At 47.0% G+C, this 14,501-nt stretch overlaps 1 protein-coding gene across 1 annotated transcript; it reads left to right on the top strand.

Moving 5' to 3' along the window:
- The first annotated feature begins 7,817 nt into the window (after positions 1-7,817).
- On the top strand, positions 7,818-12,534 carry Gdf5 (growth differentiation factor 5). The gene is made up of 2 exons (XM_015504875.2): positions 7,818-8,768; positions 11,091-12,534. The coding sequence occupies exons 1-2, from the start codon at positions 8,156-8,158 to the stop codon at positions 11,963-11,965; spliced, it is 1,488 nt and encodes a 495-aa protein (XP_015360361.1). The 5' UTR covers positions 7,818-8,155; the 3' UTR covers positions 11,966-12,534.
- The last annotated feature ends 1,967 nt before the right edge of the window (positions 12,535-14,501 follow it).

Raw genomic sequence — 14,501 nt, forward strand, 5'->3', positions numbered from 1 at the left:
TCCAAACCTAGGCCCTTCTCACTGATCAAGTCAGGCTCTAAGTTACTAGCTCACCCAAGCTTGATACTTCTTTAAGGGGCTGACCTATTTTTGCCACTGTTCAGGACTTGGCCATAAAGGAATGGTCAGTAACAGTTCTCATGGGACCAGGTTATTTCTTTCTTCAAAAATGGGCCCTTAAAAATATTTAAACCTGAGAACTTATCTGCTGCCTTGTGTGACACAGCTAAGCTCTAAGATTCTGGATTGGAGTCAGGCAGAGGAATATAATGGAAAGAACACTGAACTTGGGTTAGACACACTCACCTGGGATTGAACCCTTGCCTCTGCCTTGTGTCCTTCAGCAACTCACTTCCCCTCTCTGAGCCTCAAATTCTTAGCTGTCAAGTGGGAATTATAATACAGATCTGCTAGAATTCTTATATGCAAAACGGAAGATGGAATTAGATGGAGAGAAGGTGGAATGAATGGAGTCCCTAGCAAGGATCTGGAGTGTCTGACCTCAAGAAGAACAATAGGGGGCTGGGGATGTGGCTCAAGTGGTAGCGCGCTCGCCTGGCATGAATGCAGCTGGGGTTCGATCCTCAGCACCACATACAAACAAAGATGTTGTGTCCGCCGAGAACTAAAAAATAAATATTAAAAAAAAAAAAAAAGAACAATAGGGTTTCCAGGTCCCAGGGTAACCATGGTTACCCTCAGGAAAAAAGATGGGGGTGGGCAGGGCAAGCAAGATTTTCTCTTTTAATTCTAAATTTTTATTTTATTTCATTTTTTTACAGTGAATATGACTTAATTTTGTAATTAAACATACAGTATAGATATACATCAATAAAAGTTTTTTATATCTTTTATTTAGAGACAGAGCCTTGTGAGTTGCTTAGGTCCTTGCTAAGTTGCTGAGACTGGCTTTGAACTTGCCATCCTCTTGCTTCAGCCTCTTGAGCCAAAAGGTTTTTTTTGTTTTGTTATTTGTTTGTTTTTGTACTAGGAATTGAACCCAGGGATGCTTTACAGCTGAGCTACATCTGTAGTTCTTTTTATTTCTGTTTAGAGACAGGGTCTTATTAGAGCTGGGATGTGGCTCAGTGGTAGAGCATTTGCCTAGCAAACATAAGGTACTAGGTTCAACCCCTAGTACTGGAGAGCTGGGGTTGGGGGAGAAAGAGGGAGAGAGTCTGACTAAGTTGCTGAGGATCTTACTAAGGTATTGAGGCTGGCTTTGAACTTGTGATCCTCCTGTTTCAGCTTCCCGAGCTACTAGGATTACAGGCATGTGCTACTGCATCCAACCAAAACCAAAACCAAAAGACTTAAAAATTGTTTTTACTATATTGCATGGAAAGTCATCTAGGAGGCTGATATGGTGGTTGTTTCTGGACTGGAAGACCTGGGGTCTGGGTGGGCAGGAGACTTTCACTTGTGCATTCTTATTTTGTTGTTATTCTGGAAATTGAGCCCAGGGCATGTTAGGAGGTTCAGCTGAACAGAGGCAGCTCTACTCTTGCATGGTAAGCATGCATGCTACCACTGAGCTATATCCAAATCCTCCTTGTGCTGTCTTTTGTAGTTTGAATTTATTTTTATCATGAATTCATATTACTCTTCTTTGTAATGTGTATTACTATTTGAAAAGAACTTTTAAATTAAAAATATATTTATTCTAAAGAAAAAACTGAAGATACACACACACACACACATATGTGTTTAATTCCCCACTCTCCACAACAGACACTCATGCAGAAGTTCCAGTTTGTAGTACTGTAACCTGTTGCAGGAGGCCCACTCTGACACGGTGCAGCTCTGAAATATACCAGGAGGGGGAGTCATTGAGCTCTTGCTCTGAGCAGTGGCTGATCTAGAAGAGCTTAAAACACAGAAAGGTGGTTGGGGTGCTGGGTGAACAGAGGCAGCTCTACTCTTGCTAGGGCTATCTGAATTCTACTGGGTGGGAGCAAATCAGAACTCACAGATTAGAAGGAACATAGACGAAAGGTTAGGAACTTGGGGGCCCTCTCCCTGGACAGCCCCTACCCTGTGCTGTGGGAAGAACATTGGTCAGTCAGGTGCCTGGGTTGAGTCTTAGCTCCTTCATTACCAGCTATGTAACCTTATGCTGATCACTTAATTTCTCTGAGACTCGATTTTCTTATTTGTGAAACAGGGACAATATTAACAGAGCAAAAATATTTTTTAAGAACTATAATTTACAGAGCATCCCTAACATACTAGTCACAAAAAGAAAGGTATTTTACGTAAGTAAATATATTTAGTTCTTTGAATGATTCTGTAAAACTGGTATTTTTATCCTAATTTTATGGGCAAAGAAGCAAGTTCAGAGAGGTCATTTTCTAATTTGTAAATGATAGCAAATATTTACATAATACTTACTATGCATCAGACTTTTCTAAGAACTTTACTCACAACTACCCTATGAGACAGGTATTCTGAAAGGGATATTATTATTGAACTGAGGCATAGAGAGATTAAACAATTTATGTGAGAGTATACAGTAGGTGAATTGGGGAGCCAGGATTTGAAGACAAGTAGCTGAGTGTTTTTTTCTACCTATTGATGAACATAATGCCCTTATTTTATTTGTTTATTTTTATGTGGTGCTAAGGATTGAACCCAGTGCTTCCCATGTGCTAGTCAAGTGCTCTGCCACTGAGCTACAGCCCTAGACCTAAGTAGCTGAGTTCTTAGCCATTATGTTATCTCTTTCCTGCTTAACATCTTCCACTGGATTTCCCATTGCATTAAAAATAAAATCTAGGGCTGGGGCTGGAGCTCAGTGGTAGAGTGCTTGCCTAGCATGTGTGAGGCACTGGGTTCAATCCTCAGCACCAGATAAAAATAGGTAAAATAAAGGTATTGTGTCCATCTACAACTAAAAATATTTTTAAAAAATAAAATCTAGCTCCCTTTCCATGGTTTTCAAGGCTACACATGAAGTAGTTTCAGCACAATTTGACCTCATCACATACTGTTCACCCCCTGGCTCTCTCTGCTTCGGTCACACCAACTTCTCTTAGTTCCTCAGATATGCCCAGAACATTCCTATCTCAAGACCTTTGTATCTGCTGTTCCCTCTGCCTGAAATGACCATTCCCCAGAATTTATTATGTCTTATTCCCTTACTAAATCCAGGTGTCTGTTCAAATGCTACCACCATGCCCCCACTAGTGAGGCATTGCTAACTGAAATAAACACCTCTTTGACCTTGCTTAATTTTTCTACACAGCCCTTAGAATTCTCCAAAATAATGCATAGACTCATTCACTGTCATGAGAGCACAGACTTTGATGTGTTGTCCACTGCTATATAGCTAGTACTGAGATCTGGGGCCTACCATATAGTAGGCCCTAATAAATGTTTGCTGAATAATTAAGCAAATAAATGAATGAATACCCAAGATCACCTAATTGGTAAGTGGCAGAGCTGGGACATGAACTGTGTTGTCTGATCCTGGAGCCCTGTGCTCTCATCCTCTGTGCTGTGCTTCACTGACTCATGGAGAGATGTTAGGAAGTTCAGCTGGCATAATGAATGTGAAACCTCTTTGAAAATTGCCAAGTGCTTGAAAAAAGCAAAGGATTCACTATTTGCTCATCTACTAATACTCTGGCTTAGTGACTTTATAAGGATGTTTTGTGGGGTGCCAGTGAGATAATGGATGGGGAAACATTTATAAGAGTTAAAGGCTCCGCATGGTGGAAGGGACTGTAAAGATTATTTCCATGTCAGTGGCTTCCCAAGACTCCCATCCTCTACCTCAAGTTTGACATTAATATTGCTGACAGGAGAGGGGGAGGGAGTGGGACCCAGGGGACCCAGGGACTCTATGTCCCAGTAATTAAACATGTCGGGACTGAAGTACTGCCAATGGCAGCATCTGGTTGCAATTACCAGAGGGGACCAAAGTGATTAGTCACCTTTATAGTGAATGCCAGGCAGGAACCCTGGGCTTCTCCTCAGAGAGGGCCTTCCATACAAGCTCAGAGTTGCTTTGCTACTCCTACTCCATTCCTGGGAGTTCCCACTCCTCAGACGTTAGCCGCTGGCCTGAGACTCCTCCATGTTCCCAAAGTCCCAGCCCATTGGGTGAAACTTTGGCTGAAAGTCAAGAAGACCCTAACTAAGATCCCCTACCATCCTATCACATCTTATATTCCTAGAAACCCGAGTAGGATTCTTAGCATAAAATGTGTTGAAGCAGAAATTAGCCTTCAGAAAGTAATTTAACTTTTCTGAATTTCATATTATTTTTCTGTAAAACATGGGTACTAAGAGCACCTTCATCATAGGGTTGTTGTGAAGATAAGGTAATAAATGAGATGGAATCAGGTGTGATGGTACATGCCTATAATCCCAGAGGCTCGGGAGGTTGAGACAGGAGGATCACAAGTTCAAGGCCAGCCCCAGCAACTTAGCAAGGACCTAAGCAATTTGGGGAAACCTTGTCTCAAAATAAAAAATAAAAAGGGGTCTGGGTTGTGGCTTAGTGGTAGAGTGCTTTGCCTAGCATGTGTGAGGCATTGGGTTCAATTCTCAGCACCACATATAAATAAATAAATAAAATAAAGGTCTATCAACTAAATTTTTTAAAAAAATAGAACAAAAATAAATAAAATAAAAAAGGATGGAGATATGACTCAGTGTTAAAAACACCACTGGGTTAAATCCTCAGTACCGCTTCTCCCCCCAAATGTGATGGAAAACAAAGCCCATGCCTAGTTGACTAGAAAAAGTGCTCACAAAATAGTAACTATTACTAATATTTGCCATGTTCTAGGCTAATCACACTTTGTGATTAATTTAATTGATTCCCCACAAAAACCCTATGTGAGATAAGTACTATTATTATCTTTGTCCAGAGTTTCAGAGAGATTGGGAGGATTCCCAAAATCTCACAACATGTAAATAGCGGAACCAGGTTTCAAAACCAGGTCTGTCTCAGAACTACTGCTTCCACCCTCTGCCCCAGTACTGGGGATTGAACTTAGGATGCTTTATCACTGAGCTACATCCCCAGCTGTATTTAGTTTTTATTTGGGGACAGGGTCTTGATAAATTTCCCTGAATGGCCTTGAACTCATAATCCTTCTGCTTCAGTCTCCCACGTCACTGGAATTATAGGCATGTGCCACCATGCTGGGCCAGAGCCCTTACTCTTTAACAAACCATGTATAGGGATGTCTGGGTTATTTGACTGATTCTTCCCTTCATCTGTGCACTCAATGGAGCTCACAGAACTCCAAAGTGGCAAGACAAAAATCCCTCCCTTTAAGGAACTCAAAGTTCTGCAGGGAAGACATGATATATTGAAAATGATAGCTTTTGGCTGGGCACGCCTGTAATCCTAGTGACTCAGAAAGCCGAGGCAGAAGGATTGAAAGTTCCAGGCAGGTCTCAACAACTTAGCGAGACCCTATCTCAAAAGATAAAAAAGACTGGGGTGTTGCTCAGTGGTAAAGCATCCCTGGGTTCAATTTCCAATACTGAAAAAAAAATCTATGTGCTGGGCCCTATGCCAAGCACTGTGAATAACTAAAAGACAAATATGGTACAGTCTAGTTATAATGTAATGGGGGAAGACAGATATGTACGTAGACAATTTACAATAGGTATAAATAATTAAGTGGTAATAAAAATATGAAAAAAAGTATACAGAGTAGAAAAAATGAATTGCTTTGGAGATGGGACAGAGGTAGAGACTGGATAGACTTTGAGCTACCAGAGTGGGTGGCAGCACAGGAAATGCGTGAGGGCAGTTCAGGAGGGGTGTGTGTTTTGGGGGATGAGGGAAGGCTTTGTGGAGCAGATGGCACATGAGTTGGCATTTGTTTAATGGGTGGGTTTTAGGTAGAGGGAGGGTTGGAACAGAGAGATCCTGGAGGCCTAGAAGCCAGTTATAAGGGAATTATAGCAGGTCAAGAGGTAAGGAGAACAGCGTTGGAGACAGTAAGATGGAATGAAGGGAGGAATGTCCTAGAAGACTAGTTAAGGGGGACAAGTCAAAAGGAAAGCCAAGTGTGATGAACCTGGACAACTGAGGGGATAAAAACAAATTCAGCCCTTCCTTAAAGCCCCCCAAAGAGAATCTGGTGCTGCATTGGTCTTTTGAGATTGGGAGCTGGAGCTATACTTCCATTTCTGACCTAGGTGTACCAGGTGAAGCTTAAGTAGCAAAGCCATACAGCTGGGCTTGTATGGCTTGTGACCTTGGGAGCAGCACCATGAAAGGACTTGAGGGTCACTTGGTCACCCAGCCACGGGGGTTGTTTTATTTTGTTATTTGTTTGCAGATAATGGAACCCAGGGCTTCACACATGCTAAGCATGCACTCTACCACGGAGCTCCAGCCCCCAGAGTGAGTTTCATGTTGTTTCATTCATCAGACACTCACTGACTTTCTACTGTGTCAGGCCATGTCAAGTAAGAACCTATGGGGTTGCGGTTGTGGCTCAGTGGTAGGGCACTTGCCTAGCATGCTTGCTTGAAGCCCTGGGTTCAATCCTCAGCACTGCAAGGAAAATAAACAAAAAAATCCAAGAAGGAAGCCTATCTGACTGCTGATTTTCCTGCTGCCAGTCATCTTTGTCACAGTGTGACAATTATTGTCTTAGAGGGAGTCATTGGTACTGACTGGGAATCCAGGAAGGCTTCTAGGAGGAGGTGAGTGTCCCTTAACTTCTCAGGATAAGGAGGACTTCCTTCAGTTGTGGAAGTGATAAAACATTATTTCAGGTGAAAGAAGCAGCTTCCCCAGGTGACCCTGTGGTAAGTTGTCCAAGGGCTCTATAGGACATCCCAAGAAAGGGGGCTCAGTACTTCACTGAGGCACTTTGAGAAACCCTTGAGTCTAACTGGAATTCAGACTTCCCCAACTACCAGTTTCCTGTGGGAAATCGTTTTTCCAGCCTCCTGCAGGGGCCGCTGCTGCCCCAGGCTGGGGCCACTACCTCCTAACTCAGCCAATCTGTTCTAAGAAAACTCCGAGGACGTCTTTGCTGGGGTAGTGGCAGGGTACACCCAGTACCTGCCTCTAGACAAGCAGGGGCTTCAGGGTGGCAGTGTCCCCCAAGCCTGAAGAAATCATCTGAGTTCAGCTAATGGCATTTGTGGGGAAGGAGGGGTGTAGTGGGCACTGATATTTTTTTCTGCCTCTGGGTCACCACAAGTTTACTAAAATAAAAGAAACTGTGGGTAAATGCTGCCATCTGTTCTGCAACACACACACACACACACACACACACACGTGTCCCCCTCCCCCAAATCGGATCCCAGGCTAGATGCAGGGGTCGAAATTGCTTTTAAAACACTCCAAGGATTTCACTGAAAACCCACACTCCCCATGCTTCTGGGGCTTTGGATCTCAGGGCTCACTCTTCAGCATCTCTCCTTGGGTTGGCAGGGTGGGCTTCTCCAGGAGGTGGAGGTGAAGACCCCTGAGTCTGCTCTGGGGACTGAGAGGCCCCCTAAGCCCTGAGTCCTGCTACGGGGCTCTGTGCCAAGAGCCCCCGTGAGCCATGGCCTCAAAAGGGCAGCGGTGATTTTTTTCACATAAATATATCGCACTTAAATGAATTTAGACAGCATGACATCAGAGAGTAATTAAATTGGTTTGGGTTGGAATTCCGTTTCCAATTCCTGAGTTCAGGTTTGTAAAAGATTTTTCTGAGCACCTGCAGGCCTGTGTGTGTGTGTGTGTGTGTGTGTGTGTAAGTATTTTCACTGGAAAGGATTCAAAACTAGGAGGAAAAAAAACTGGAGCACACAGGCAGCATTACGCCATTCTTCCTTCTTGGAAAAATCCCTCAGCCTTATACAAGCCTCCTTCAAGCCCTCAGTCAGTTGTGCAGGAGAAAGGGGGCGGTCGGCTTTCTCCTTTCAAGAACGAGTTATTTTCAGCTGCTGACTGGAGACGGTGCACGTCTGGATACGGGAGCATTTCCACTATGGGACTGGATACAGACACACGCCCGGCGGACTTCAAGAGTCTCAGACTGAGGAGAAAGCCCTTCCCGCTGCTGCTACTGCTGCCGCCGCTGCTCCTGAAGATCCACTCCTTTCATGGTTTTTCTTGCCAAGCCAGAGGCACCTTCGCTGCTGCCGCTGTTCTCTTTGGTGTCATCCAGCTGCTGGCCAGAGGATGAGACTCCCCAAACTCCTCACTTTCTTGCTTTGGCACCTGGCTTGGCTGGACCTGGAATTCATCTGCACTGTGTTGGGTGCCCCTGACTTGGGCCAGAGACCCACGGGGGCCAGGCCAGGATTGGCCAAAGCAGAGGCCAAGGAGAGGCCCCCCCTGGCCCGGAACATCTTTAGGCCAGGGGGTCACAGCTATGGTGGGGGGGCCACCAACACTAGGGCAAAGGCAGACCCTGGGCAGACACAGGCCAAGAAGGATGAGCCCAAAAAGCTGCCCCCCAGATCTGGTGGTTCTGAACCCAAGCCAGGACCCCCTCCCCAGACCAGGCAGCCTGCAGCCCGGACTGTAACCCCAAAAGGACAGCTTCCCGGGGGCAAGGCACCCCCCAAAGCAGGATCTGTCCCCAGCTCCTTTCTGCTGAAGAAGGCCAGGGAGTCTGGGCCCCCTCGAGAGCCCAAGGAGCCGTTCCGCCCACCCCCCATCACACCCCACGAGTACATGCTCTCGCTGTACAGGACGCTGTCCGATGCTGACAGAAAGGGAGGCAACAGCAGCGTGAAGTTGGAGGCTGGCCTGGCCAACACCATCACCAGCTTTATTGACAAAGGGCAAGGTGAGGGGGCGGGGTGGCGGGAGGAGCATCTGCATGCACAGAGGGACTCCTTGAGCCCTGATGCTTAACAGGTGGGGGAATGTGTGTGCATCTGGTCCTGCGTGGGTGGGTGACAGGGAATTACCTTACATATACCAGATCCAGGCTGCTGGCATGTCAGCAGTATAGGGTACCCAGGGATCACTAAGTCCAGTTCCTGCAAGGTGCAGGGGGGAGGGGACACTAAATCCTGGAGAGGAGATAAGACCTGCCATTTGGTGGCAGAGTTGGAGACTTGATTATCCAAGACTTGATTATCAAGCCACGCTCTGTAACTTTATGGGTTGGCCAAACTTTCCAAGCTCCAGGGTTTTCTCAGCAGACAGAGGGATGAAACTTTAGAAAGGTCCCCATAGTTCTGCAACTTGGTCATCAGGACACGGGGCAGGGGAGGCAGACAGGTGAAGAAAGGAAAGGGGGCATCTTGGAGTCATGGAAGGAGGCATCAGACCTAGGGTTTAACTCATAATGTGACCCTGGGACAGCCCCTTCGCCCCTTGGGGCCTCAGTTTCCCCATCTGTCCATCTAGATGGGAGTCTGACTGGGTGATTTATGAAAGTCCTTCAAATGTGAAAATTTTGTGTCCTGTAAACATATTTTTATTATTAACGCAGGAGAATATCTGTTCTCCTGTGTTTCCCTCTGCCAATCTAGTATTACCATCTCAGCTTTTTCTCTCAACTTGCTGTGTGAACTCAACAAGACTCTTCCCCTTTCAGGGCCTCAGTTTCTCCATAGTGTGAAGAGGGAGGTGGACTGCCCGTTGCTAAGGTTGCTTACAGCTCCTATGCTCGGGTTCTGAGTCTTAGGACTTTGGCTGGCAGGGTGGGGGAGGGGTCAGAGAGTAGGAGAGACTCCTCATTAGAGCTGGCCTGTAGGGGAATGACAGGGGGCAGGAGGGGGGAGGCACAGAGGCAGCAGGTCTGGCTGAGGTGGGGGAGGTGGGCTGGCTGCCTGCCCAGCCAGGGAAAGCTGTGACCCCTTGGGGGCTCATAAAATAAGTCCTTGTGGCCCCCCCCAGCACTAAGGGAGCTTGGGGAGGGGGAGATGGGGAGTTTAAAGGCCTAATTAGTTACCTTCTAGAGCAATATATGAATGTTCCCCAATGGCAAATTGGTATTTAGGAAGGAGGCCATGCTGACACAGAGACACTGCTGAGCTTCTCACACACACAGCCTTATATTTTACACACGTTGAATCACACATGTGCACATGTATACACACTTTATGTATATACGTGGAATCATACACCTACATTCACATACAAGCCCTTCAAATATTCATGAGGCCAAGTGGGCATGGTGGCACATGTCTGTAATTCCAGCAGGCCCCAAGGCAGGAGGATTGCAAGTTCAAGGCCAGCCTGGGCAACTTAGCAAGACCCTGCCTCAAAATAAAAAGTAAAAAGGGCTGAGATGTAGCCCTGTGGTAGAGGGTTCTGGATTCAATGCCCAAACACCCCCCCACACACACACACACAGAAATTCATGCAAAATATTCATACATATCTTTGTAACTCACATATATATTACCTTGCATACTTACAAATGAACCCCATCTCTCTCTCTCTCTCTCTCTCACACACACACACACACACACACACACACACCACACACACACTGTTACGCCCTCATCCACCCAGCAGGGGAAGACAAATACACAACAAAATTATTAGACTGGGGAGCCAGGAATTTGGGTTGTAGATCAGCTTTTTCATCAACTTGCTGTGACCTACGTCAAGTCACTCATCATCTCTGTGCCTCATCTGTAAAAATGAGAACACTATGATCTTTAAGGTATAGTGGGAGCATCTCAGTATGAGATATAAAAATTCTAGAGTTCTAATTCTGTTTTTTCCTAGCAAGGGACCTTGAGCAAGCCACATAACTTCCCTGAACTTCACGTTTTTCAAAAAATGGGTAATTTTAATGTATACCCCACTATCTCAGACATAGGATATCATGTTAGATCACGAGGCAGGAGAGATAAGTAGAAGGAAGTTGTAAGGCTTATGACTGTTATACATAAATCATTGACACAAACAGTTACCCAAATCATCCATTTCCACATTCACAGATAAACACCCTGATTTGGTCCACTGTGCAGGAAGCTCCCTCATTTTAAAAAGGCTCTCAGTGGTTTGATGTTGGCCTCTGACACAGTGGGGAAGAGGTTAAAGAAAATTCTCCTGAGGGGAAAGAGCTTGGGCCTCCCTTGGGGCCTAGAGGTGACTGGCTCCCTTGGTGAGGTTGCAGGACTTGACTTCTGGCTATTCTCTCTAGATGACCGAGGTCCTGTGGTCAGGAAGCAGAGGTACATGTTCGACATTAGTGCCCTGGAGAAGGATGGGCTGCTGGGGGCCGAGCTGCGGATCTTGCGGAAGAAGCCCTCGGACATGGCCAAGCCAGTGGCCCCTGGTGCCGGGCGGGCTGCCCAGCTGAAGCTGTCCAGCTGCCCCAACGGCCGGCAGCCGGCAGCCTTGCTGGATGTGCGCTCGGTGCCAGGCCTGGATGGATCTGGCTGGGAGGTGTTCGACATCTGGAAGCTCTTCCGAAACTTTAAGAACTCGGCCCAGCTGTGTCTGGAGCTGGAGGCCTGGGAACGGGGCCGGGCTGTGGACCTCCGCGGTCTGGGCTTTGACCGGGCTGCCCGGCAGGTCCACGAGAAGGCTCTGTTCCTGGTGTTTGGCCGAACCAAGAAACGGGACCTGTTCTTTAATGAGATTAAGGCCCGCTCGGGCCAAGATGATAAGACCGTGTATGAGTACCTGTTCAGCCAGCGGCGGAAACGGCGGGCTCCGCTGGCCACTCGCCAGGGCAAGCGACCCAGCAAGAACCTCAAGGCCCGCTGCAGTCGGAAGGCCCTGCATGTCAACTTCAAGGACATGGGCTGGGATGACTGGATCATTGCGCCTCTTGAGTACGAGGCTTTCCACTGCGAGGGGCTATGCGAATTCCCCTTGCGCTCCCACCTGGAGCCCACGAACCACGCAGTCATCCAGACTCTGATGAACTCCATGGACCCCGAGTCCACACCACCCACCTGTTGTGTGCCCACGCGGCTGAGTCCCATTAGCATCCTCTTCATTGACTCTGCCAACAACGTGGTGTATAAGCAGTATGAGGACATGGTTGTGGAGTCTTGTGGCTGCAGGTAGCAGCACTGGCCCTCTGTCTTCCAGGTTGGCATATCCTGAGAGCCCCTCCCCTCACTCCTGGAATCACAGAGGGGTCAGGAAGCTGCAGTCAGAGCATCTACACAACCGCACCAAAGGGCATTCCAGCAGCCTTGTTCACTCTTGAGTGTGACTTGGGCTCCCCTTCTATTCACAAGTCCCCCATCTGAGGATTTCTGCTCTTCTGTTACTCTGACTGACAAGGACAGTCCAAGGGGACAGACTCTGCATGGGACTGAGACCCAGGAGACAGTGTTTTCCAATGAGACTCAACCTGTAATCTCTCCTAATTTAGGCCTCCTTGGCCTCTGAACTCTCCAAGGGGGTCTGGTGCTGTCCTGAGCATCTGGTGGGAGAGACACAGGTGTCACCTCCTCTTTGAATCACCTTTGTGCCTGGTGACTTTCAATCTTTAGGGCAGATGAGATGCTTATTGGGCTGGTGTGGGAGAGCGGGGAGAGGACTTGGGCAAGGGTAAGGAGTATGAGGCTGTTAGACTGTTTGATTAAAATGTACATTGATGAGAAAAAAAAGCCAAACTGTGCCTAAAACTGTAGCAAATTTCTTGTTTACTCCAGGGGACCCATAACCCCTCAAGGAATTCCTGACTCAGAGAAGGAGGGTGGGTTGCTTCATGCCTGAACTCTGTTTCCCAGGCCCCACCCCCAACGCTTGGAAACTGAAGCAGAATGGGGCAGAGAGTAAGAACTGGGCAGGACCAGTGTTCACCTCTAACCTCATTCCTGTTCTTTCCAAAGGCCCATTGGCCCCCGGGGTCCATCTGCTCCATTGGGGCCTGGCAACAAAGTTAGATTTTTACATTCCTTAGTCAAGTTTTTTTTTGTGTGTGTGTGTTAAAAGGGATCCCTAAATGAGAAAGATACTGGGGGTTTAATTTCCTTTAAATGAAATGGAGACCAGGAGCAGTCTAAGTCTCTGGTTCTCATCCAGGAGGCCTTAAAATCATCTCTGATCATTCACCAGCATCTGCCCTGCCCCCATTTTCTCCCATCCTCACAGAATTAAATGGGCAACATTTAAAGGGCCCTCTACTTCTGCATTGGGGAGTTTGGACTGCCAGGAGTCTCCCCTTCCCAATGGGAGCCTCTTATTTTGCCATGACCATTGTTCTTCATATGACCTTGTCTGTGACCCTGCTGCCCTCCAGCTTAGCACCCACAGTATTCCTTATTGCTTACCCATCACCTACCAGAGTCAGAATTAGAGCCCCTCACTTTACATTATACATTATATAAATACATAATTATACATTAGGTAAATCATCTTCCCACTGATCTCAGACAGAAAAAATGCCAGGCTATGTTTCTACTTAGGGCTTAGTCTATAGTAAATACTCACTTTCCCTTTTCAGTTAGAATCTTCAGGGAGGAGAGAGCACTATATAGCACACACTTGTAATCCCAGTGACTCAGGAGGATGAGGCAAAAGGATTATAAGTTCAAGGCCAGCCTCAGCAACTTGATGAGGCTCTAAGTAACTTGATGAGAACTTGTCTCAGAATAAAAGATTTAAAAAGGGGCTGGGAATGTGGCTCAGTGGTTAAGCACCCTGAATTCAATCTTGGTGCAAAAAGAGAGAGAGAGAGAGAGAGAGAGAGAGAATCTTTGGGGTGTATGAGACCTGAGCTTTTGGAAGAGGAACACAACCTCCTGGTGAGGAAATTTAGGCACCTGGATCCTCCAACTGAGGGTTCAGAGCCAGGTTTTACCAGGCTGATGAGAGACTCAAAGAGGAGCAGAAATCCAAGCCTCTGGTTCCCACCCAGGAGGCCTCAAAATTTTCCCCATCTCTCTCTAGCTAGGTCTTTAATTCTGAGAGCCCTTAGCCAAAGCTGTCTCAACAGTAGGGATTCCTGCCCAGCTATGGGCAGAACTTGTACCTTTTCAGGTACAAGTTCCCTCTAGGCCTGAAACTTGGGTTGTCAGACTCTGAAGCAAGAACCCAGCACAGGGAGCAACCTACCTTTGAGCTGCCTTCTTGGTTTGGAGGCCATTACCTGTCCCAGAGGGGCCAGATTGATCCTAGAGCCAAGATCTCCCTGGCCAGGCCTCGTTGTGTTTGGCTAGTGGTGAGCCTGTGAGCTCTGGAAGTAAACAAAGGAGCTGCCATGGCAGACAGTCCTGGTGTGTGAGAGAGGAGAACGAGCCTGGAAGGGAGGTGCTGGGGATGCCAAACAGACAGCTGTGGATATAAGGAGAACAGTGTAGAAGCTGGGTGGCTGGAAACCCAAGGGCAGAGATACAGGGAATTAAGGGGTCACAGGTGCCATTGGAGGCCATAAGTACTTATTTCCTGGGCTGTGCGTCCTTGGTTTCTTGGAAAGTTCTGAGAAAACTGGAGCTTCTTCCTGCCTTAACCCCAGCAGAACATCATGAGTTACAGTACTCTTCTTGCAGAAGGCCTTGGCTTTGAATGGGCTATAGTGGCTCTGGCTGGACAACCTAGGATCTTCCTCTCCCACCACAATCTGCTCTGGAACAGTCTCTTACAAAGGAGC

Source organism: Marmota marmota, unplaced genomic scaffold, assembly GCF_001458135.2.
Source record: "Marmota marmota marmota unplaced genomic scaffold, marMar, whole genome shotgun sequence".
NCBI classification, from domain to species: domain Eukaryota; kingdom Metazoa; phylum Chordata; class Mammalia; order Rodentia; family Sciuridae; genus Marmota; species Marmota marmota.